Genomic DNA, 26,158 nt, shown 5'->3' with positions numbered 1-26,158 from the left:
GGCAGGAACCGCGGCAGTCAAAACAGACTAGTGTCGTGAGGAGGAAGAGTAGCCATGAAAATAATTACATATAATGAGGAGGAAGAGTAGCACAATGGCCCTTAAGACAATGGCTCGTCGCTCTTACCAATATAGATCAATCTGATGCTCTCCGCTTTAATTTTCGAATTCTTTGAAGTCGTGGGTTCAAATTCTTTTCCCATCACGGAAAAATTCAATTGCCCGTGAGAAAATCAATAGCCACAGGTAGCCACCACAACTCGCAGGGAGGGTTTCGAACCATCTGGTTTTTGTCCAATAGCAGCGTGCAGTCGTATTACCTCTGATATCTCATCATTCATCAGAAGCACAGAGCTGATTGCAAGTTGCCGCAGGTAGTCGCAGTTCGCAGGGAGGGTTTGGAACCGTCTGGTTTTTGTCCAATAGCGGTGTGCTTTAGCTTTTGAAATTCTCATTATTTTTGAGGATTTTGGAGGAAAACAGGCCTTCGATTTGTGTATTTCGTTGCAGATTTGTTCGTTTGAAGGTTTTTCTTGGAGCGACAATGAGTTCTCGTTTGTTCAGTGTAACTGTCCAAGCAGTGTGAGCAGTGTGGTCAGCAGTGAGAACAACGAGCAGTGAGCAATGTGAGCAGTGTTGTCAGTAGCGAGAGCAGCAAGCAGTGAGCAGTGTGAGAGTAGGGAGCTTTTATGCAGTAGAAGTATCGAACAACAAGTAAGGAGAAACAAATGCATTCAAACATGACAAAGGAACAAGAAATTTCAAAACATGTGGAGACAGATGATTTAGGGCAAGTGAAAATTGCCTCATCCGCCAAAGCTGGGAAGTAGGTTTGGGTCAATGCCAAACAATATCGGGGCATTTTAAAACGAAGAATAGTCCGTCTAAAATGGAAACAAACAAGGAAGAAACAGTCTAAAAAGAAAAGTACTCGAGCCCTTCGCAAAAAGCACTCAAACAAGTCTCCTCTACAAGCACGTGGCAACAAGAAGTCCAGAGGAAAAGTCATTAATGATTATGCCATATATAGTCCCACATCCACACCTCTCACTTAGTCATCTAATCTTTATGTGAAAGAATTGTTAAATGCAAAACAAAGGTTGGAGGTTTTAGAAGCTAAAGGGCAGGAAAGAGATCATAAAATTCATATAATAACAGCTGAGAACAAGGCTTTAGCAAAAAGCAATAAAGTTTTGAAAGAACAAGTGGCATTGCTACAGGAAGCTCTCCTAATAGGGAAGACAGAATGGCAACGCATGAAGGCGGATGTGCAAAACATAAAGAAATCTGTAGTGGAAAGTACAGAGGTGGTGAATGTGAAATCATCTCAGGATAAAGGGAAAATGATTGCCCAAATAAACAACCATGAAGACAACGCAAGAAAAGAAACGAAAGGAGATTCCACCAAAGTTTTCAAAACTTCGGCTCAAGTTATTAGCAATTCTGCTAATAAGGAGGGAGAAACAAATATTCAGGTTGACAACATGCAAGATAGTGAAGGCAAGGAAAGACAAAATAGGGCAGAAAACATCATTATTAAAGGGGTGAAAAACTATGGGAAAAATGAATGTACTCTTGACCTTGCAAGAGACTTCTCGAAAGACAAGTTACTATGGCAAGGAAAAATATGCCAAGCATGGAGGGTGGGTAAGTTTAACGAAGAGAGAGCCAGGCCCATTGTTGATTTGGGGTAGCATCAGATGTGATCTAGCCACGAAATTTGGTGGAGAGGTTGGGGCACATGAGATCTCCAATACCCCAAAAAGAGTTTAGGAAGATTCTAAACAGATCATGAGATATTAAAATAATTAATATTTTTAATAGAGTCCCTAAGTCCAAACTTAGGGAAAATAAAATATTAATGTGTATAAATATGAATCATTGCTAGAATGGTCCAAAAGACATGGATCAAGCCAGATCTAATCTTAGCCATTGATTAGGGACTTAATCTCAGCCGTTGATATGTCAACAAAAAAAGTATAAGAGGAGGCTTGAGGGTCACTTGGAGAATACACCAAAGTGATCAGTGATTCTATTCTCTAGAGCAGGGTTTGCTAAGAGAGATAGAATTAATGATCGGGAGATGCAACTGAGAGGCATTTGAGTATAGAAAGACAGAGAGGCAGAGATAGTGTCGGGAGAGCAGCGCAGTAGCCAAGGAGAGTGATGCAAAGCCAGCCAGGGCTCGCGCAAGGCCACGCAGAGGCAGTTGGGAGCTGGGTAGAGCCTCAGAGAGGCCAACGTTGTTGATGCAGAGGGTCAGAGGTTGACGCAAGGCATCCCAGGGCTGACGCAGGGCAAGCGTGAGGCAAAGAGGGGCTGACGCAGTCCAGAGAGAGGCTGAAGCTGGTGTTTCTAGGGCAAATTTGTGCTGAGTAGCTGCCAGAAGGATTATCCGAGGTTTCAGCCAAAAGATTTGTCAAAAACTGAGAGGTATTATTGCCAAGGAAATTCTTTGTTGGGTGGGCCAGTTTCGACACCCAGATTGTACTCTGATGTTGCTTAATAAGAAAACCCTCAAATAGCTACACTAGTTTTCCCACATTGAGTGTTTCTGGGGACATTAGTCCAAAAATAATGGTGTCATATGGTGTGTTTGTTTTCTATTTCTTTTAGTTGTTGATCTGTAATATGTTGAGCATGCACTATATTTATTTTCAGTGTTTACATTGTAAATAACTTGTTAAGGAAAATAACATGTAGGTAGGAATAAATCAGAGAAAGTGCATGAAGCGTATCTAACTAAGTAAACTTAGAAACTTCAACATGGTATCAGAGCATAATTGCAGATCACAGGTGGACTAAAAACATCAATCGAGCGAAGCAAAAGCAGCAGCAAAAAATAGATGTGTTGAGGTGACAGAACTTGTTTCTAGTAGAGCAACAACAAGGGAAGGGTGACGCAGTGTCTGTGTCATCAAGGGTGAACCGAGAAGAGGCAATGCAAAATCTAAGGAGGCAAAGGGAGCCTCACACAGAGCCACGCAGTAGCTGGGAAGGTTGATGCCAGTGTTACTTGGGAGCGGGAGCGAAAGCGGGAAGTGGGAGCGAAAACGGGAGCGGGAGCGACATTTTCAGAAGCTCCCAGTTTGGGAGAAAATCCTGGAGCGTTTTTTATATATTTTTATATTTTGATACATATATATCAACAAAAACATGTAGAATAATGAATTAGTTATAAAAAACATGAAAAAACATAGATTGAACCATATAACAACAATCATCTAGAAGTTATAATCTTCATCAACCACGTTCACAAGTTAGTAACATACAACATATTGAGTCTCATGATTCATCAATCTTAAAGTTTCAAGCTTTCAAAATTCAATATATAACATTTATCATCATTGATCACCAAAGTTGTACTTGTAAGCTAAGAGTAACCATTACAACAAATAATATCTAGCATGAAATGAAATGTTATAAAATGAAATGAAATGAAACAATTTTCAACTTTCATGAAGCATCATAATCATAATTCATTACTAATGAGTTATAATTGCCAACTTCAAACTTAAATTGTCATATATTGTTTAAAAAAAATATCATAATAAATATGAAAGAGTCAATAGTTATAAAAACTACTAGAAACTAGAAAAGAGAAGTAAATATATTATCTATTTCTTATGCTTGGGCCTCTTGCCACCACGAGAAATGTCTAATTTTTTAGTCTTGTTGGAAAATCAAGATCTTTGTCATTAATATCACCCTCTAAGCATTAATATCCAGAGGTATATTTGTCATTACCTCTATATCTGTATAGGGATCTTTGTCATCAATATCACCCTCTAAGCATTAACATAAGATAGAAAAAGCATAGCATGTCAAGTCAAGATTTTGTTTGAGTGATGCGTACATTTTTAGGAGGGTCATGATAGAGGAGTTCGACAACCAATGTCACTAACATCAAGGTACACAGAGGGATTGGTGCTCTTGATTAAATACGAGTTCCATACTCTAATACATGACAAAATTCAATGGAAACATTGCAATCCCCCAATCCTGAAAAATTGATAAGTCTATTGGATTTTGAATGAAATCTAAAATTCTACTTTCTCCATATGAAATCCAATGAGGTCGGAACCACTCTCAAACATCCTGAGTCATTTCATGGCAATGTTAAAAATTTAAGTAAAAGGATGAAAATGTAGATTAAGGAGAATGTCACTTTTACTTTAAGAATTTAACATTACCATGAATAGCATATCAATACTAGGGCCATAGACTTGATCATTAAGCTGCCCCACTCAAAAATTATTTGTTTCTTTCAAAAAAAATTGCATTTCAAACATTACTACAAAAAAAAAAATTGCAAAAAATGCAAAACACCCCCAAAAGGCAGGGAGCAAAAATTTTTTTAGGGAGCGCACTCCCGAAATCGCTCCCTTTTCAGGAGTGATCGGAGCGATTTTGGGAGCCAGCTCCCCAGTCGCTCCCGCCCAGAGCGCGGATTGGGAGCGGGATCGAGGGGGGGCGCTCCCCCACAACACTGGTTGGCGCAGTTGGCTGAGGAGGTCAGGTTACTAGTGTCGAGATTGTGCAGAGCCTGGGAGCTCACAACTTCAGGTTGCTAGGGTTTAGATGGTTGTGGGAATATTGCAGAGTGGAGCTGGTGAGGTACTGTAGTCAGAACAGTACCTGACAGAGCAAGGCTAGAGGAGTTGCTACCAAGGGTTTCTAGCCAAGGAACCCGGACCAGTGGTGCGGTTGCACAAGACGATCCGAGTAGGGGGCATCTTGACAGTGGCAGAAGGATTTCCAGGGGGGAAATCAGGACTTAGAGGGAATCCAGAAGAGAACTTCCAGACGGGAAGTAGAGACTCAGAGGAGTCGAACAGAGAACTTCCAGGAGGGAAGTAGAGGAGCATCATGACACTACACGGAGTAAGAGACCAGGATAAACTGAACGGAGCATCGAACTTCGCAGTATGGAAGGCCAGAATCTTATCCGTACTTGACAGGAATCCTGTCAAGAACTTCGCCTTAAAGGTAATAGCTATCCCAGTTGACCCGAATGATAATGACAAGTACGATGAGGCAATGGCAAGGGCCAAGAGCATCATCCTTGACGGGGTCAAGGATCATGTAGTACCACACATAGCCAAGAAGGAAACAGCATTTGAGATGTGGGAGGCTCTCAAGAAGCTGTATCAGCATACTTCTGTGCAGAGAAGAATGTTGCTTGAGAATTAGTTAAGGTTGTATCAGATGAAGAAGGGAGAACCGATTGACACCTTCCGCGGAGGACTGAATGAGATCCGACATTAGTTGACTGTTATAGAGGCGACATCGGATCAGGAGCTGATGGTGAGGACAGCCCTGAATGTTGTATCAGAAGACTGGGAGGTATTTGTCCAGAGTATGCTGGGCAGAAGGACTCTCCCACCTTAGTACGAGATGTGGGCAACTCTTTGCTAGGAAGAGATCAGACGGCAATCAAAGACGGGGAGTAGCAGCAAGGAGATCAAAGTCAAGCAAGAGGAGGAAGATGTTACACTAGCATTTGAGGGAAAGCAGGAAAAGCTGAAGAAGAAAGATCTCTTCAAGATTAAGTGCTTCCAATGTGGGGAGCTGGGTCATTATGCGGCCCAGTGTCCAAGGAAGAAGATTCAGGGAGAGTCTTCCGAGACTAAGGCAGTGCCAGCACGGGCAGAGAAGGAAGTTTTGACAGACGATGACTGCCATGAGTGCACACGCGCCACTTGAGAAGAAATGGGGAGACATCGAGTTGTAGTCAGGCGGACTACAGGCGATGAGGGGCAGGATCCTCAAGGTACCCAGCCTCTTGGATGGAGCGGCAAAGAGAGCTACAGTGCAAGAGTCCTGAGACAGCGCGCGGCTAGCAGGCTGCAGCAATGCAATAGGCACAGGAGTGTTCCACCAGTGCAGGATGGCACAAAGAGGTGTGCAACGGTGCGAGATGCAGGGAGTTGTTGCAGCAGCGCAAAGGTCAAAGAGGGAGCACTTGTCAGTGGCAAAGGGAGCTTCAACATCAGTGGGTGTCTCTAGCCCAATAGGGAGGTCAGATTGGGAGATCAGTTACTTACTTCTGAGTAACTGAGTTGCAGTGCAACAATGGGCAGCACGATGCAACATGATGAGAGGAGGTGCAGTGCGAATGCAGTGCTAGGAGGAAGGACCAGCAACAGCACGGATGCAAAGGGAGCTGTCGTACAGATACAACAGTGGCAGTGGTAGAACCATGGGCAGCAGTACAGGATGCAGCAGTGCAGAGGATGGTGGGCAGGAAGGCCTAGCATCAGCATAGGTATCGATGTCGGATGATCAGAGTAATACTCAATTAGGAGTATTGCTAGAGCACAGTCCTCGCTAAGAGGAAGTGTTAATTTGGGGTAGCATCGGATGTGATCTAACCACAAAATTTGGTGGAGAGGTTGGGGCACATGAGATCTCCAATACCCAGAAAGGGTTTGGGAAGATTCTAAACAGATCAAGAGATCTTAAAATAATTAATATTTTTAATGGAGTCCCTAAGTCTAAACTTAGGGAAAATAAATAATTAATGTGTATTAATATGAATCTGTGTTAGAATGGTCCAAAAGATATGGATCAAGCCAAATCTAATCTTAGCCATTGATTAGGGACTTAATCTCGGCCGTTGATATGTCAACAGAAAAAGTATAAGAGGAGGCTTGAGGGTCACTTGGAGAATACACCAGAGTGATCAGTCATTCTATTCTCTAGAGCGAGGTTTGCTAAGAGAGATAGAATTAGTGATCGAGAGATGCAGCTGAGGGGCATTTGAGTACAGAGAGACAGAGAGGCAGAGATAGTGTCAGGAGAACAGCACAGTAGCCAAGGAGAGAAACGCAGAGCCAGCCAAGGCTCACGCAGGGCCACGTAGAGGCAGTCGGGAGCTGCGTAGAGCCTCAGAGAGGCCAGCATTGCTGACGCAGAGGACTGGAGGGTTGACGCAGACCCATCCGGGGTGACGCAGGGCCAGCGTGAGGCAGAGAGGGGCTGACGTAGTCCAGAGAGAGGCTGATGCTGGGGTTTCTAGGGCAGATTTGTGCTAAGTAGCTATCGAAAGGATTATCCAGGGTTTCAGCCAGATGATCTGTCAGAAACTGAGAGGTATTATTACCAAGGAAATTCTCTGTTGGTTAGGCCAGTTTTGGCACCCAGATTGTACTCTGATATTGCTTAATAAGAAAACCCTCAGATAGCTACACCGGTTTCCAACATTGGGTTTTTCTGGGGACATTAATCCAAAAATAATGGTGTCATATGGTGTGTTTGTTTTATGTTTCTTTTAGTTGTTGATCTGTAATATGTTGAGCATGCACTAATATTTATTTTCAGTGTTTACATTGTAAATAACTTGTTAAGGAAAATAACAAGTAGGTAGGAATAAATCAGATACAGTGCATGGAGGGTTTCTAACTAAGTAAACTTAGAAACTTCAACACCCATAAAAGTCATTATGCCTAACTTGCGTGATAAAGATATCATCCTAAGCAAGAAACATCTCTCGAGGGGTTCTCGTTTTTTCCTAGAAGAAAATTTAACTATAAAACAACAGGAGGAAAGAAGGGAGGAAATTTTAAAGGTTAGGGCAGCAAGAGATGAAGGCAAGAGAGCATGGATTTATAAAGGCAAAGATGTGATAGCGTGATTTGAACCTCCTTCCAAAACAGAGCAGCAAGATCCTAATAAAGAAGAGGCAACAAACTCTTCAACAGGAAATCAGAAAGCAAGGTCAATATGGGAAAGCAAGGACAAAGACTCAAATGTGAGTCTTGCATGTCAAAATTGTTGGAAATACTGGGGGGGGTGAATCAGTATTTCTTTTTCCAACTATTATTTACCAGTTAGAACATTTATATTCAGAACACAAGATGAACAACAAGTATCAATGCTTTTATTAATATAATCTTTGCAATAAAATAGATACAATATATAAATGGTTGCAATCAGTTGTTAAGCACCAACTTGGACTTTTGTGAGGCTCCAACCTTCGCCAACTCTATTTCACCAAGGCAACAATCTTGGACTTAGGAGCACCAACTCCCAAGGACTTCAATCCTTCCAGTTCCTGAGACACCAGTCCCAAGGACACCAATCCTTCCTACTTCTGAGGCACCACTCCCAAAGGCTCCAATCCTTCTTACTTCTGAGGCATCAACCCCAAGGACTCCAATCCTTCTTACTTCTGAGGCACCAACCCCAAGGGTTCCGACCCAATCTTGTCAAGGCATGTTTGATAGTAATGTTCTGCTCTCAGAACCCTTCTTTACTGAGTTTTGTTTGTTTACAGCTTCACTGTAGTCTCCATGTGGCAACCAATCTTCTTATGAAGGAGTCTTTACAGCTCTTCATACTGTTCACACAGAGTCTGCAATAGCCTTCATGATCTTTGATAATGTCTCCACACAGCTTTAGTGAGTCTACAATTAGATGCACTAAGCTCTGCTTAAGAACCAACTTTATGTTCAAGCATCTATTCTAGCTGTCACAATAAATGCTTCAGCATGATTGCTTCTTTGCTGGCTACTTCTCCTTTCAAACAATGCTAGATAAAACTTTATTTATTACATCCCAGAATTGTTCTACAGACTACATGGTGTACCTGATTAATTCCTTCACAGGGTAACACGATTAGCTGAGAAGCTCACCCTTTGAATGCCTCTTGTCCTGTTGGTCCTTTGGCCCTTTTCTGTTCTGCTGGACCCTACAGCTACCTTTGTTTCCTCCAGCTTTTTCAACAACAATAACTCCTTCAACTTTCCTTGTTCTCTGTTTTTGTATCTTCCTAACGCCTCTGACCATCGATTTCCTCTTTCCGTTGGCTCTTTGGCTTCCTTCTCGGTCGCTGTAGTTTCCTCTGCCTCGCTTGATCCTTCGGCTTCCCTCCTCGGTCACTATGGCTTCCTCTGCACTAGCTTGTCCTTCAGCTTCCCGGCTTTTCGGCTTCCTCAGTCTCTTCGTGCTCACCAACACTCCTGGGACATGTTGATTCAAAGTGACCAAATACATAGAGAAAAACTGTTGCATGTTAAAACTGTAACATCGCTCCTTTTTCAATAATCATAGACATACACAGGACTTTATCGTTTTACGGAGAGACTGTACCAATCAAGAGGCCCCTGCTTGCCACATCACCATCGCAATCGCAATTGGCATCGTTCAAGCCTACTGAACTATCGGAACTGTTATTTATGCATTTGGGCCTTCAAAAAACCCTGGGCAATACATTTTTGAAATACACGGGAATATACGAGAAAACCCGATCGAAACTCTAAAGGGCGGACTTCAAATGCATTACGCCCACATTTATATCTTTATCGGGTCCACTCCTCCACAACTTTATCACAATCGGCGCTTTATAGAGTGGCAAGGCTTTACAATATATGCAATACATGACTCCCGATATGACGGACGCGATATTATAGGTTGTTTTTAATGCCTCCGTCGGGTCCATACATATATATCGCAATCAGTGGTTCGGGGTTGACAGCCCTTTATACATTGCGATATGAGAGTCCAAATTGGCGGACGCGGTGTTATTAAGGGTTGTTGCTATAACCCGTTCGGGTCCGTGTATATACTCCTCCGCTCTTAACTTAACCCATAACTTGATTTCTACCAATATTATGTTACATCACATTGTAATGGTCCGTGGGTCCACACACACACACAGACATATATATATATCGCAATCGGGGGTTTTGGGTAGTGGCACATAACCGAACTCGCCGATTATCATATCGCCGATATATATATATATATATATAGATATATATATATATATATATATATTTCTCCGCTCCAATAGTGTATATCGATATACCTATGTTTTTCGCCTCCGATAGTGTAAATTGCCTTTATGTATAGGTTTTCGGCCTCCAACAACGTATATTGCATATATATGTTATATACTGCTCCACCTCTACCTTTAGCCTTTATGTCTTCTGCTCTTCCTCTATACTCCTTTAATCGGTCTTCCGATAGTGCTCCTGTGGCATATATTGCTCCCGATATGCCTCTGATAACTCTGTTTTGCTCCTCTGATAGCTCTGTTTGCTCCCCCAATATGTTCTTCTTTGGCATATATATATGACTCCTCCTATAGCTCTGATAGCTCTGTTTTGCCTCCTCTGGCATGTTAACTCCTCTTTTGATGACTTCTTCCTCTCAATTCTTCTTGGGCATGTATTACATGCAATGCTCCTCCGATGTGGCTCCTCTTGCTCCATTGTCTTCCTTTGGCTTTGCAATGTCTTTCAATGACCTTCTCTGATAACAGACTCTTACTCATGGCTTGGCTTTCCTGATGGCCTTGTTCCTGTTTCTTCATGGATCTGCTCTGCTTCCCCTTGGCTTCATATCATCATCTAGTATCTAGAATATTGCCATATTGACATCAATGACAATCTAGGTCAACAAAAATAAATAGCAATCAAGTCATACCCAGGTTTCCTTAAGATTAGTTTGATGGAACTGCAGAGGTTACCCATGGAAATGAGGACCTGGGTTAGGGCCTATTGCGGAAGATAGAGACATAATTTGCCTCATAGAAACACATGAGCATGAAGGGTGCAATACACCTCCGTTTGAAGGATACTGGAAGATGGCAGTGTGCAACAAGGCAGCAAGGAATGGCAAAGGGCACGGGGGTATCATGGTTTTAGTAAGGGAGAAAGAAGGTCGTCTCATTCAATTAGAAAAAGAAGACTCAAATAAGCAATTCATTTGGTTTAAAATATCAGAAAATAGAAACCACATCAGAATTGCAGCATGTTATTTTGCGTCGTAGGTTTCAAAAATCTACAAAGGTAGAGGGCTTGACCACAAAGATCCATTTGCAGCCTTAAAGTCAGATATTGCAACATATTCGCAGCTAGTTGAAGTCCTTATAGTGGGTGATTTCAACGCTAGGACTGCAAGTGAGCAAGCTAGCATTCTTTGTTGTAAAGTTGATTGTGACCCTATTTGGCTTACAGAAGAAAGTAATCATCAATGGGAAATAATTTCAGAGGACAAGGGTTGCAATCTCTTTGGTGAACAATTGCTTACTCTATGTGGGGCCTTTGATTTAGTCATTTATAATGGCTTGACTAGATGGGCAAAGTCTAGTAATTTCACTTGCAATACTTACAATGGAACAAGTGGGAAAGAATTTCAGAGGACAAGGGTTGCAATCTCTTTGGTGAACAATTGCTTACTCTATGTGGGTCCTTTGATTTAGTCATTTGTAATACTTAAAATGGAGCAAGTGTGGTAGATTATGTAATTTTCTCCCATGGTTTGTGTGAGAACATGGAGGAAGTTTTGATTGGAGATCAGCTATGGGACTTGAAATCAAATCACAAGCCAATTTATTTATGTTTCTCTTGGATTGGAAAGAAACAATTAGAGTCAAAAATTTAGCATGTCCAACAAAATCTCCCACAGGGCAAAATTCTTTTGACCCTAGAAAATTGTAATACCTTCAAAATGACGCTAGAGAGGCTCTTTGAGAAGAAGAAAATTACAATTCACAGCCTTCATAGTCATGAATTAACACATTTAATTCAATGCGCACTTACAAAGTACAAAAGGGCAAAAATTAAGAAGTCTGAAACAAATTGTTTTCCAATTAATGCTTGGTTTGGCGAGGAATGCAAAAAGGCAAGGAGAATGTGGAAAAAGTCAAACAAGGATAACATAAAGCTCAAAGCTCACAAGCAGTTATTAAGCAAGAAAAAGGCCGATTTCATGGTTTCAAGGAGGGAAGAACTAATCTTCCTTGGGAAAAATAATCCCAAATTATTTTCGAAGGAGCTCCAACCGAAAAATATACAAAATGGAAATAACATTACAGTGTCTAAATGGTTTGACTATGCAAGACAACTCTATGAGCAAGTTCCCAAGGTTGACCCTCCCCCCTTGGTCAACACTGATACTGAACTCTTCACGGTACAAGAGGTAGAGATGGGTATCAAGAAGTTGGGTGTTGGAAAAGCAAAAGACTTAGTTGAACTCCAAGCAGAATATCTAAAGTGGGGCTCAAAGATTCTTGCACCTCACATTACAAAAATCTTCAACAACATCATACAACAAGGGCTCCCCACAGATTGAACAACTAGTCTGTCAATACCTCTTTTCAAGAGCGGTGACATCAATAATCCCTCCAATTATAGGACCATCATGATAAACCCTTTGTTTGCAAAGCTATTTGGAAGCATGCTAGAAAACAAAATTAGCAAGTGGGCAGAAGAAAGAGATAAGCGTGCTAAAGGGCAAGCAGGGTTTAGACCTAAACATTCCACAGTCGATCATTGTATAACTTTAAGGCACATCATTGAAAAAGTTTGGGAGAAAAAGGAAAAAGCCTTTTGTTGCTTTGTTGATTTCAAAAAAGCGTTTGACTCGGTTCCTAGGGATAAGCTTTGGCATAGAATGGAGGAACTTGGGGCTCTTAAAGATTTGAGAGCAGTCGTGCATAGGCTGTATGAAAAGGTGAAAGTCAAAATTCGAACTTCAGCAGGGATTTCTGAAAGTTTTAGGAGCAATATCGGGGTCAAGCAACGTTGCCCACTATCTCCTACCCTTTTTGGTTTATATATCGACAAGCTTGAGGAGTGGTTAAATTCACAAGGGGATGATGGTATCTATTTGGGCAAGTTTGTTATAAGGCTTCTTTTGTATGCAGATGACCTTATTTTGATTGCTAAATCGGCTCTTGGTATGCAAGAGCACTTACTATCACTTGAGCATTTTTGTAGAAATGTGGGGATGCAAGTGAATATCAACAAAACAAAAGTAGTGGTCTTCTCTAAGAAAAGAAAACATAACCAGCATAAGTTCTACTTTGAAGGCAACATTCTGGAAGAAGTTTCGGATTACAAATACCTCAGAATTGACTTCAACAAAAATCTAAGTTGGAATGGTTGTAGAAAGAAAAGAACTTTGGGGGGTTGTAAAGCATTTTATGCTTTTCAAAATAGGAGTAGAGAGGCAGAGTTATGAGACTAGAAAACTACTCAAACTCTTTTTGGGCTTCTAGTGATTCTGGTGATTCTCTTTGGTTGTGAACTATGGGCCAACAGTACATCCGACATGTAGTGGAGACAAATTGAGAAAATTTAGAAGCATTTGATTACAAACAAATTTAAGATTAAAAGTGCAGTTCTTTATGATATCTTGTTAATTGAAACAGGGACTGCTCCTATTGAAGCAATTGTTATGGTGCGAGTCATAAGGTATTTAAAAAAATTGAGCAAATGGATGACCTAAGGTTTTCTTTAATGATAGATTGTACAAGAGCAAAAATACTTGGATGCAGCAAAATAACAAATGGTTTAGTAAATGGGGTATTGGCTTGAATGCACGTCCCATAAACATGCAAAGAGATAAAAGCTTTTGTTATGGAAAAGTTCCACAAGCGTACTTGGGATAAGGAGCTAAGAAGAAAGAAAAATTACTATATTTAAGTGTTTAATCCCACTCATAGTCATCAACCAAAAGTATACATAGAGGTCAATATCTCTTGGAGAGCCAAAACTCTTATTGCTCAATTAAGGACTAATTCTCATCAACTCCATAGTGAAATAGGGCGCTGGAAAAGGCCAAAGGAAGTGTGGGAGGAAAGAGTATGCCTTTTTTGTTCTTTCGGAAAAGTGGAAAAAGAAAAACATTTCATTTTAGAATGTGAGGCCTTCAAGGACAACAGGAAAAGTTATGCGGATATGTTGGCAGCTAGCTCTTGGGATAATCTATTTAGCGAGGGGTTTGTCGAGACGCTGGGAGCATTTATTTTGAAGCTTCACAGAAAAAGGGCCGAATACATAAAGCAGATGAAGAAGCAATCTGTCTCATAGGCTATCTTTAGCCTCGTGGACGTTAAAAATAATTTCTTTCTTTCTTGTTTGGCATAATGTGCAGCAATTTTAGCTTGAGGACCGAAATGCTCTGATACCACTGTTGCAGTCGATTTGATGTAGAAGACACAGGAAATGTGTAATAAAAAATTTTATTAATGAATGAATACTTGATGATTACAATCCTTCGTGGCGATGTTCCTATATAGGCATTGACTGACCAAGAATGTGAATGGTCACCACTTTTGACCATAGCCCTCTCCATAATTAATAATAATTAATAATTTATTAAATAAATAATTTATTTATTTATTTATTTATTTATTTATTTATAACAATTTTGGGCTATTTATAGTATTTATGTAAATACGTAAATTACCAAAATGGGACATAAAAGTCAGATTTGTGTAAGGTTAAGTCTTATGTTATTTCATTCATAGAAGATCTTAACATAGACTTAATAAATATACACAAATTAGACGTAAGCTTTTAAATGTTTCTTTCAAATTTCTAGTTGTAAATTTTCCTGAAGTTATTATTATTTGCTAATTGTTTACTTACGGGAATATTTGATTAATTCAAGTAAATCCAAGATAACACTTGTAAAGCATAAGTTGGATTTACCTCTTGATTTAAGTCTATTATATTTCATATTGATAATCGTTGTTGTAAATTTGTTTCAACCATATTGGAATGTTTCTTTCTTGAATATCTTGAAGCCCCCTAATTACTTATCTAACCCACGTTTTGCTTAAAGTGATTGTCTACTTTCTTGGGTTATCTTCTCTGAATTACAAATCTGGAATTCTCAAATTAAACCACATAATGATAAAAGAGATTTTGTAATTTGCACAACCCAAGCTACACCTTGGACTTGCCATAACTAAAGCAAAATTTAGAAATGCTTTTAACACCTCACACATCTAAGGTCACTTTGTGTTCCAACTCCAAAATTGCATCTCTTGTATTTATCTTTGACTTGAACTTGTTCTTCAAAACACAATATATATCTATTGCATGTTTTATGTTTCACTCGCTAAATTGTTGCTTAACCCTAGTCTACTTCTTCAAAGTTTATCATTAACTTGGGATGGTAATCAATCTTGCAAATCTGAATTTTACTCTTGCACATTTAACAAATCATATTGGAAGTTCAATCCACACATTTCTATTTTTTTCAGTATCTAAGTGGATTATTGTGATATGTCCTTGTTCTTCTAAGGTTGATCATCATAAAGCATTACATTACTAAGTTGTTGGATCGTTTGCATTTTATGCGGTAAATCTTTGTGGGGTTCAATTAGTTCATTGTTGAAGTAAATCTTTGCAATTATTGCCTACATCATAATCAAGATTTGCATAACCTCTCCTAATAATCAATCATGTATCAAAGCGATACCCCACTTGACCTCTTGAGAGTGAGCCAAAAGTGAAGGGGAAGTTATTTTAACGTGACAGTGATACAACTCCCATCTGCTACCCCAAGGTGGCATCTGTAGATTGCTCTTTTCCACTTAGATGCTAGTTTAGGAAGTAAGAGGGTGTATAAATACTTATTACTGAGAAAGTAGAGGTTTAAAACCATGTGATATTTAACTAATTATGATTAAACAAATAATTGATAGTTACAATCATTTCTAATACAAAATACAATTAAATTTTAGGAACCATGACAAACAAAATTAGTCCACAAATTATACACATTTCTACACTCTTTCAGACTACGAAAGAGTCATCTCTGAAATACATACCATGACCAATGAGATGAGACAAATAATCCTCTGGTTTCTTCAAGTATTCCTTATCAAGACAAGGCAATGACCATGTCACTTTGAGAGAATGAAGATCCCGGACAGCTTGGACCCAAAAGATTTTTCCCACTTCCCAAATAGGTCCCTCCTTGTAGAAATTCAACTTTTCCAGACCACCTTCCCTAACATTTCCAAACAGCTCCACAACCCATTCCTCCAGGGTATCCAATGACTCTGACATGTCCAAGCAGCACAACATTCACAATTCAAAATGAATAGACAATGATAATAGTCAGCTGAATGTCTTAAATAAAATAATGGCCATTAGTTGGACAATAATAAGATGATTTTATCCTATCTTATCTTACATTAAATGCTGAAATTTGTTACTCACCACCACCAATTATAGCAAGTTTCATGCGTCCAGCAAGGTAGTATTCTGTGTAGAAATCCAAGATTTTTTCTCGCATATCAATGTCTTTTGACACTGGATCCATCAAACTTTTTTTATTGCCTGTATGAGGACCATCAAATGAGAAGCCCTTATAGTATATTGCCCAATAAGAAGCTAATACAAGAAACGGTATCCATAAGTTATTAATTGATAGCATACCCCACATAAATCTATTAAATGGATGTTGTGGATCAGCAGAATGACATTGAAGTTGCTGAAGACGGCAGCTATCAGTTTGGAAGGCTTGATCAAACTCTACAGTATGCAACATTTCAGACAAAAACAACTCATAAGAAACTACATGGGAAACCATATTGATTTCCATGAAGGAAAATAATGCTTGTAATACAAAGAATGTGAAGAAACTAAATTTCAACATTCACAGCAATAGATGTGACGTTCCATAAGAAAATACAACCTCGAAGTGGAATTTAAAGTATAACCACCTGAATCAACTGCTTGTACCTCACGTTCCATAGCTTCAGCTTTCACCAATGGTGAAATGTAAAACTGAGAAAACCTACAGAAATTAACTATGTTAGTTAGCAATATCCATATCATGCAGATTAAGTCAACGATCATTTGCAAACAAGGACACATCACATACATTTCCTATTGTCACATTCTATGCAAAACACTATCATTGCACCTAGTAAACAACAAGATCTAAACAGGCTTAACTTCAAGAAAAAATTGCAGAATAAGAAAAAAACTTCAATGGACTCCATTCTGTATCACTGACGGAATTCAATAATACTTGGAAAACAGTTGAACTTTCTCCAAGGATATAGAGCATACAGAAATGATCAATGAGAACAAAAGGACAAGAGAGTTAGTACAAGCATCTCTTAGTTGCTTTAGCATTGTTGCAAGGAAAACAACAATGCTTACAATTTTAACCATATTCAAGAAAGAATGGAGGAGAAATGTCCTAAATATACTTATGTTGAACTCATGTTCATCCCTTGAGACCTTCCTAATATCAATCTGAATATGCTGATATGGATATGCTTACAGAGAGGACCTCCACACTAATCCTGACAAATCTTGAAATAAAATAGCATAAAACAACAATAGATATGCTAGTACCAGATGTATATATTACACATTATGGAATTGACAAACTCAGCAATTATCAGCAAATTATATATTTTTATTAATTAATGAATGAATTGATGTTTTACAGACTGAGAGGCCCGGGCTTAAATACAGCCCTACGTGCCTCTTGGTGAATGGGCATGATCTTTGATCATGCCCTCTGCCCTAATTAAACTAATAATTTACAAAATAATTAATTTTTATATAACATTGCCTTCCTCCCAAAAAGATGCTTTGTCCTCAAAGCATATATAACGACGGATGTTGTTGATGAAACGCTTCAGTCTCCCAAGAAGCTTCTTCTTCTAGTAAGTCCTTCCACTTGATCAAGTATTCTTTGATTACTCGTGATCACAGCTTCCTTTCCCTGCTGGATATGATACCTTTTGGCTCTAGAATAACCCTTCCTTCGTCATCTAAGGTCGAAAGTGTTGTCTGTGCTAATTGATGTTCACCAAGTGCCTTTTTGAGGTAGGATACATGGAAAACGTTATGAACACGATTTTTATCAGGAAGGCTTAAACTGTATGCGACTTGGCTGATCTTTTTGTTGATCTGATATGGTCCATAAAACTTTGGTGCCAATTTATTTTTTCCTTTTTGTTTTAAGGACAGCTGCTTGTATGGTTGAAGTTTGACAAATACCCAATCTCCAACTTCAAATTCTCTCTCGGTTCTATTTCGGTCAGCTTGCTACTTCATACGATTCCTTGCATTATTTAGATTTTCTTTTAGAGTTTGGACGACTTTTTGAGTTTCTTCTAACTGGTTTTTAACCGCTGGCAGCTTCGTCCCGATGATAGCAAATTTCTTCCATTTTGGCAATTCGTAACCATACAGATCTTGAAAAGGAGTCATTTTCGCTGATGCGTGGTAAGTGGAATTGTACCACCATTCAACGAGATGTAACCACAAAACCCACTTATTTTGTTTGTCTGTGGCATAACAACGTAAATAGGCTTCTAAACATTTATTCACAACCTCTATTTGGCCATCTATTTGAGGATGGTAAGCAAAACTCATGTTGAGGTAGGTTCCTATATGATTGAATAATTCCAAAAATTATCCTTAAATTTGGCATCTCTATCGCTCACGGTGACCTTTGGAAATCCCTGTAATTTGTAAATATTTTTGCAAAATATCTCAACGATTTGTTTTGTTGAGTCTGATTTCTTCATTGCAATAAAGTGAGCATACTTGGTGAGTCTATCGACTACTACAAGAATCTTATCCTTACCATCAAATACAGGTAACCCTTTAATAAAGTCCATTGATATTTCTTCCCATTTCCGATTCGGAATGCTTAAGGGATGAAGTAGTCTGGGTGTCATAATATTTTCATTTTTATTCCTCTGGCATTTATCGCATTCGGCTACATATTTTTGAACATCATTGCTCATTCCCTTCCAAAAGAATGGCTAGCATGCGTTGTAGTAGGTTTTGAAGTATCATACATGTCCGGCTAACAGTGAATCATGTGCCTCTTTGAGAACCTTGGCTTTAAATTTGGAATCATGCGCCTCTTTGAAAACCATATGTAACAACCCCGAAATTAAAACATGCAACTAATTAGATCAATTATACGATTTACAATCAACCAGTGTTGCGGGGGAGCGCCCCCCCCCCCCCCCCCCCCCCGATCCCACTCCCAATCCGCGCTCCAAGCGGGAGCGAATCAGGAGCGGGTCGGAAGCGCGCTTCCGAAATTGTTCCCGAAAAGGGAGCAATTTCGGGAGTGCACTCCCTGAAAAAAATTTCGCTCCCTGCCTTTTCGGGAGCGTTTTGCCTTTTTTGCAATTTTTTTTTGTAGTAATGTTTGAAATGCAATTTTTTTTTAAATAAACAAATAATTTTTTAGTGGGGCAGCTTAATGATCAAATCTATGGCCCTAGTATTGATATGCTATTCATGGTAATGTTAAATTCTTAAAGTAAAAGTGACATTCTCCTTAATCTTCATTTTCATCCTTTTACTTAAATTTTTAACATTACCATGACTCAGGATGTTTGAGAGTGGTTCCAGCCTCATTGGATTTCATATGGAGAAAGTAGAATTTTAGATTTCATTCAAAATCCAGCAGACTTATCAGTTTTTCAAGATTTCAGGATTGGGGGATTGCAATGTTTCCATTGAATTTTGTCATGTATTAGGGTATGGAACTCGTATTTAATCAAGAGCACCAATCCCTCTATGTAACTTGATGTTAGTGACATTCGTTGTCGAACTCCTCTATCATGACCCTCCTAAAAATGTACGCATCACTCAAACAAAATCTTGACTTGACATGCTATGCTTTTTCTATCTTATGTTAATGCTTAGAGGGTGATATTAATGACAAAGATCCCTATACAGATATAGAGGTAATGACAAAGATACCTCTGGATATTAATGCTTAGAGGGTGATATTAATAACAAAGATCTTGATTTTCCAACAAGACTAAAAAATTAGACATTTCTCGTGGTGGCAAGAGGCCCAAGCATAAGAAATAGATAATAGATTTACTTCTATTTTCTAGTTTCTAGTAGTTTTTATAACTATTGGCTCTTTCATATTTATTATGATATTTTTTTAAACAATATATGACAATTTAAATTTGAAGTTGGCAATTATAACTCATTAGTAATGAATTATGAATATGATGCTTCGTGAAAGTTGAAAGTTGTTTCATTTCATTTCATGTTAGATATTATTTGTTGCAATGGTTACACTTAGCTTACAAGTACAACTTTGGTGATCAATGATGATAAATGTTATATATTGAATTTCGAAAGCTTGAAACTTTAAGATTGATGAAGCATTAGACTCAATATGTTGTATGTTACTATGTTACTGACTTGTGAACGTGGTTGATAAATATTATAACTTCTAGATGATTGTTGTTATATGGTTCAATCTATGTTTTTTATATCTAATTCATTAGTCTACATGTTTTTGTTGACATATATGTATCAAAATATAAAAATATAAAAAATATATATATTATATAAAAAGCGCTCCGGGATTCGCTCCCAAACCGGGAGCTTCTGAAAATGTCGCTCCCGCTCTCTGCTTTCACTCCCGCTCCCAAGTAACACTACAATCAACACACCTCTATTCAACTAATTAGCATAGAATTTTTGAGAAATAGGAGCAAAGGCATCTTACCTACAGCGATGATATTCCTTACTTGTAATTTTGGAGTTGAGCGCTATTGGAATCTTGCTAACCGCAACAAAGTTTTGAGGACGACTCTCCACCAAACCATAGGCTCAGTTGCATATAATCTTTCTATCGTTGGAAACCCCCGAGCCCTCAATCAATGCACTACTGCTAGGGAATCTTGTCTCAGAACAGTTTTCTCCCTAGAGAATGGGGGAAGGAATGATGAATCTCATCTTCCTCTTTGTCTATTAAATAGACCAAACAATGGAAAGGGAACTGCATGCACACATTCCATGTGTCAACATGCAACTTTTATTTTTTTATTTTAAGTTTTACTTAAGTTAAATTTTATCTTAATTTATTTATTTCTTATTTTATTCATTTTTACTTTTTGATAACTTTATTTATTTTTACTATTTTTATAGTTCTCTTAGTTAATTCTTTCTTATTTTATTTTACTTTTTGTTAACTTTACTTATTTTTACTATTTTATAGTTTACTTTTATATATACTTATTTAGAACTCTAGTATTGTTATTTACTATTTTATTTATTTTTTATTATTATATTTCTTCATTATTTATTATCTATTTACTATTATTATCTTTTCTTTATTGTTTATTATTTATTTATTGTTTAATATTATAATATATTTTTTTATTTTTATTATTAGGGGACATTACATTAAGCCTTCGTTATTTCATAAGGTCCACCCCCTTGGCTTCGCTAGGATTTAGCCTAAACAGAGAAGTTGAGATTTGAGTGACAACTGCTCAACTCGAAACTTGCCCCCAAGGCCACACCAACTAGTGTTAAATATTTTCTCCACGTTAACCTAGGTGTGGATTTAGGTGGCAGCAGGGTACATCAGCTCTCAAGGCAACATCCTAGCTCTAAAGGCCAATGTTCAAGGTCTTAAAGGGAGAAAAGAGTATCATCAACTTTGCTAAGGCATCCCAAGGTCAATGTTCCTCAATAAGTGGTCAACGTCCTAGGTCAAATTGCCCAATGGAATCATCAAATGGGTTTGACATCCTCTCTGAAGTGTTGGATTGACATCACATAATCCCTCAAGCAATGGCAGTTGTACCTAGGAGAAAATATCTAGCAACACACTCACAAAATCAAGTGAGATCAATATCATAAGTGCACAAGCCATAATAGTATTGAAGCGGACCATATTCATTGTTCAAGGCATCAAAGTACTTCACACAAGGATCATTTTTAAATATCTTCCTAGCTGATGACTTGTAAACAAGCTACCTTGCTTAGGTATGAAAGGGTTATCACAAGGCCCTATTAGGAGCTTCCAACCCTCAGGTGAGGAACAGTTCTTAGGCCAAACCATCAATCAGTAGGTGTAAGTGACTAATGACATGATGAGGCATACTTCATGGAGGATGCAATTGTCTTGTACTGACTATGATATTCACAACATCTTTATAATGTGAACAAGGAGCAAACGTAGGACCTCAACTACCCCTTTACTCGGCCTAGTTTTACAATCATTCGTATGTTCCTTTTTCATCATTATTTACATACAAATGTCTGAATTACAAGATTTCATGATTCATCATTGATCCCTTGAAGATGAAGCATTTAATTGCTCATCAAAGTTGGGATATTCAAATTTCCTTTCATTTACATAGATCACAATTTAGTCAAGAGCTAACAATGTTAGTGTGAGGTAACCCTAATTCTCACTTCTCCTTTGTTGGTGTGAGGTAAGCATTGAATTTCCTTGCTAAGCCATACCCTCAAGGGTTCCTTAGCAAGGGTTTTGATTTTATTTCATTCCATAGCCAATCTTATCATTGAAGGCTTTCCTCTATAGGGATCCCTTCTTGTAGGTTATGGCCTCTTGCCCTAATCTACAAGCATTAGAATACCAACTTTAAGAAGGGCATTCATCTTGACCACAATTGACCTAGTGGATATAAGGCACTTTAGTTGTAATCCAACAACCAGCCACTTATTTCAAAATTCCAAAATTCTTGTCTTTTACTTTTCTATAAACTCAAAATATAAACTGAGGAAAATAGTTCCACCAAAAATAAAAAAATAAAAATAAAAATAAACCATTAAAAATCATTTTATTATCGTCTAGAACAAAATCCATTAATTACAATTTTGAGCTCAACATTTTCTTAGGATTTGTGGCAGAATTGTTTATCTAACAACCCAAGTGCAAGGCAGCCCTCTTATTTTGTGCTTTCAAGGTTTTATCTAAACCTCATTTTGAGGGTTTGAAGGTGTCCTTACAATTCTTGAATTTTATTACAGCAATATCTTCACAAAAATTGGCAAGACCCTAGGCCTAGAGCTTTCTGAAAAAGGTCATTTCTAACCCTCTTAAGCCCTAGTTCCATTTCAGAAGTGTTTCACATGCATATTGTTAACATTTGGAAGTGATCTAAGCCACCCTAAGTGCTGCAAAAAAATTTATCTTGTGTAGGGTGTTTACCAATTTTGACCCTAAGGGGATTGGCCCTCCATTTCATGCAAGTTTGATCATAGTATTCAAAACTGGCCGGTTCGAACTGTAAATCGATCAGACTGGCCGGTTTGAATTGTAAATCGGTCAAACTGGCCGGTTCATTTACCCCAACCATCGACCCAGTTGAAAAACCAACCTTTTTGAGCGGACCCACAATTTTTGGGCCTAACCGGCCATAAACCAGTCAGTTTATTGCCGAGTCAGTCGCGGACCCCACAGAAAGTTGTTTCACGGTTTTTCAAGTGGTTTTGAGGGAAACTAGGGGTTGTTTCCCTCCAAAAACAGCCCCTCCAAGTCATTAAAGGGGTGTCTCCCCTCTCATTTGCCTCGCACATCTCATTTGGCGTTTTTGTGAGCTTGGAGAGTGTTGAGCTTTTGCTGGAGTAGTGGAACAGCAGAGAGTTTGGGCTGAGTAGAAGCCACCATGCCTCCAAAAGCCAAGGATAGCATGGGCTCATTGCGATATAATTAATGGCAAATTTATCTACAAATATTGGCAAAAAGCTATTGAAGGAGGGGGTATTAACATGTTCAAGCAACACTTGGCTAGGATAGGAGGCCATGTAAAGCCATGTAGAGCACCAAATCAAGTAATAGGGCATATTAGGGCAGAATACCTTCAGAAGTTTGACACTCAAGTCACTCAACCAGCTGAGAAGTTTGCGACTCAAGCAGTAGCAAAGTTTGAGAGTCAAGACTCAACCAACTGAGTTTGATCACAATGGGATGCTTCAAGTGATAATGTTTATCACCAATATGTAGACTTGTAGTAGTCCAGTGGCCCCATAGTTTGTAGGCTTTTTTTGGACTCTATAGGTCATTTAGAGCCTCATTGATTATATATTTTGTTGCTGATATGTATTGCACTTGATGCCATTTTGATATATTCACCTTTACATGGTATTATATGAGCAAAATTTGCATATTCTATCTCTATTGGTTTGGAATCATGGTTTTAAATCTTAAAAATACGTTTTTTTCATTAAAAACTAATTATTTCATGTGTTTTTTTGAAACCGGTTCATTGAGATCTAACCAGTCTTGGTTTAACCAGTGCCGGTTGGAAACCCAATTTATTAGGTGGACCAGTCCAATCACCAATTCCGATTTTGAATACTACGGTTTGGATCAAATTGCTATAGCTTGCTATTCAGTATTTACATGCATTTTTAGTGTTGTTGGGCTGTATTTTCACTCCTATTCAAGTGCCCAAGCTCAAGCACCCAAGGATGCATAATCTTAGAGTGTTTCCACACTTCTAGGATGCTTGAAAAACACTTCAAATCTGGGATTTGTGTCTTTTGCAAATTTTGAGAGTCTGGAAGCATAGGACAGCAGCAAGCTAGCCAAAATCAGGTGGCAACCAAAGATCATCTCACTTGATGTGTGTACCCTTCCCTCACTCTTGAACATCAAAGGTAACCATATATTAAGAAATTTGACTAAGCTTTCACTTGCTGGTTTGTATTTTTTGCATTCCTTATTCATATCAGACCTAGCATTTTCTTTCAATTAACTCTTAACCTTCATCATGCAGAGGCACTAGTCTCTAGAATTGTCGGTGAAGTGTGTGCAGATTGGGATACCCCTCATTGTTTTCTAGGAGTTTGTCTAAGTGATAGGAGGTTGTGTTGAGCTGAAAGTGTGCATATCTTGTGTGCTTAGCCCCCTAGCACCTTGAACTTGAACTTGACCTTGCCAAGGCTACTCATTCAAGCAGTAACATGTCCCTTACTACCTTCTTCAATTACCACAACTATTGATTACTGGCCTTGTACGATGATGAGTGATTACCTTTAGACAAAAAGCTTTATAAGGACCTTCAATGTCAACTCAAGCAATCACCTCCATCTTTTAGCCTCTCTCGATCATTGGTGGCATCAAGTGTCCATGGTGTGAACTAAAAAATTAGCAGTAGATTAGCAAGACAATGCCTGCTAATGTACAAGACCACAATACAACCTTGACTTGTTGTTCCTCACACCTGGCTTAGAGAGACTACTTCCCTTCCTCTTTCTCAATGCAAACATCCCAAACAAATGCACATTACCAAGGTTCTCTATTCAAAATATTTGACCTTGGATACTAGGAGAGCTATAACAAAGGACTCCCAACTCCTTCCTCGTAGTATTGCACAACAGTGTCCTCTCTAGTCCTAACCACTAGGTGGAGGAAATTATCGAGCCTAAAACCAGCACGTGCAAGGCAATTAACAAAGATGTAACCAGTGCTGCAAACATCCCAATTCTATCTTGAAAAAAGCGTGATATTTTGGCCTAGCTTATGTTTGTTGATTTTCACCGACATTTGGGTGGTATCTTAATTTTGCCGGTGTTTGACAATTTTTACCAATAATTTATGGATTATTACAATTTTTTTGTTTTCTAGACCCTTGCAGATTTTATCCCAAAGTCGTTGTTTGCAACATTGCTTCTAACTTTGACAATAGTTAGGGTGTTGCACTTAATCAACATTCTTAGTCTTGGCCACTCTTTGGGAACATTTTCAAGATCAACACTTGCACATTAATGGTTGTTGGAAGGGATAATGGGGCTCCTCTCCTAATTTGGGTGTTTTCTCTTATTTGACATTCTATGCATGACTCAATCAATTTCTCTTGTCACATATGTGTTTTCGTCTAATATATTACCTACAATACTAGCTAGGGTTTACCCTTTTGAGGTTCACCCCCTTCCTTTTGTATTGAATACTTTCCCTTGTACAGGTTTTATATTTTGGTTCCTTGTTTTAGAAGGTCCTCTAGGCACTCTGTATTGCCATTGTTACTCACCATCCTTCTTAGTCCCATTAAACTATATTGCTTATTTGTGGACATTAATATAATTTCATTTAAGAAACCAAAGGTGCAGAAAGCATGTTTTTTCTTAAAACTTCACCAATAGATACTTAAATCTCATAAAAATAGCAATACGCATTCAAAAGGCAAACAACTAAATGCACTTGTGTACTAGTTAATTTCATCTAATGAAAAACAACATTCAAACAACATATAATTTATAGGCTAGAATAGCTCAAAATTGTTTAAAATTTAAATGCATTGAAATTAGATAAGGTAGGAATTTACCTTTTTAAGGCAGGTTTTAGGAATTTGCGGTTCACCTCAAAATGATAGCATGTATATTCCGTCTCAGTATAAGCATTTGAAGAGCCTCCATGCTTTGACAAAAAACTATCATACTGCAATATGATCCACAAAATTCAACTCAAAAACTAAATAAAGAAACAAAAAATGAAATTAAAATGTCATTTAAAAATACAAGCATCCTCCACAACATATGCATTTTATTATCAATAAATTAATGTTACAACTGCGAAGAAAGATCAATTCTGTATATATTTATCAATAAAATATAATCTTAATAAGAAATACAAA

General features: G+C 38.4%; 1 protein-coding gene across 3 annotated transcripts in view; it reads right to left on the bottom strand.

The window, feature by feature from the left end:
* LOC149160944 (nardilysin-like) overlaps nucleotides 1-26,158 on the bottom strand; it is a 413,290-nt gene that overhangs the window by 269,039 nt on the left and 118,093 nt on the right. For all 3 annotated transcript variants that reach the window (XR_016261820.1, XM_089436840.1, XM_089436839.1), the window contains exons 4-8: nucleotides 25,850-25,962; nucleotides 16,475-16,548; nucleotides 16,188-16,283; nucleotides 15,969-16,088; nucleotides 15,575-15,808 (exon numbers count right to left, since the gene is read on the bottom strand). Coding sequence is in view for 2 of the 3 variants with exons in the window: in XM_089436840.1 (XP_089292966.1) it covers nucleotides 15,575-15,808; nucleotides 15,969-16,088; nucleotides 16,188-16,283; nucleotides 16,475-16,548; nucleotides 25,850-25,962 (637 nt within the window). In the remaining variant the exon portion in view is untranslated. The remainder of the gene's footprint in view (nucleotides 1-15,574; nucleotides 15,809-15,968; nucleotides 16,089-16,187; nucleotides 16,284-16,474; nucleotides 16,549-25,849; nucleotides 25,963-26,158) is intronic.

Source organism: Pinus tabuliformis, chromosome 5_2, assembly GCF_031772625.1.
Source record: "Pinus tabuliformis cultivar Carrire ecotype Pingquan chromosome 5_2, CPIR1, whole genome shotgun sequence".
In the NCBI taxonomy this organism is placed as follows: domain Eukaryota; kingdom Viridiplantae; phylum Streptophyta; class Pinopsida; order Pinales; family Pinaceae; genus Pinus; species Pinus tabuliformis.
Note: the sequence above shows the minus strand (reverse complement) of the source record. Positions and strands in the feature narration are given on the sequence as shown.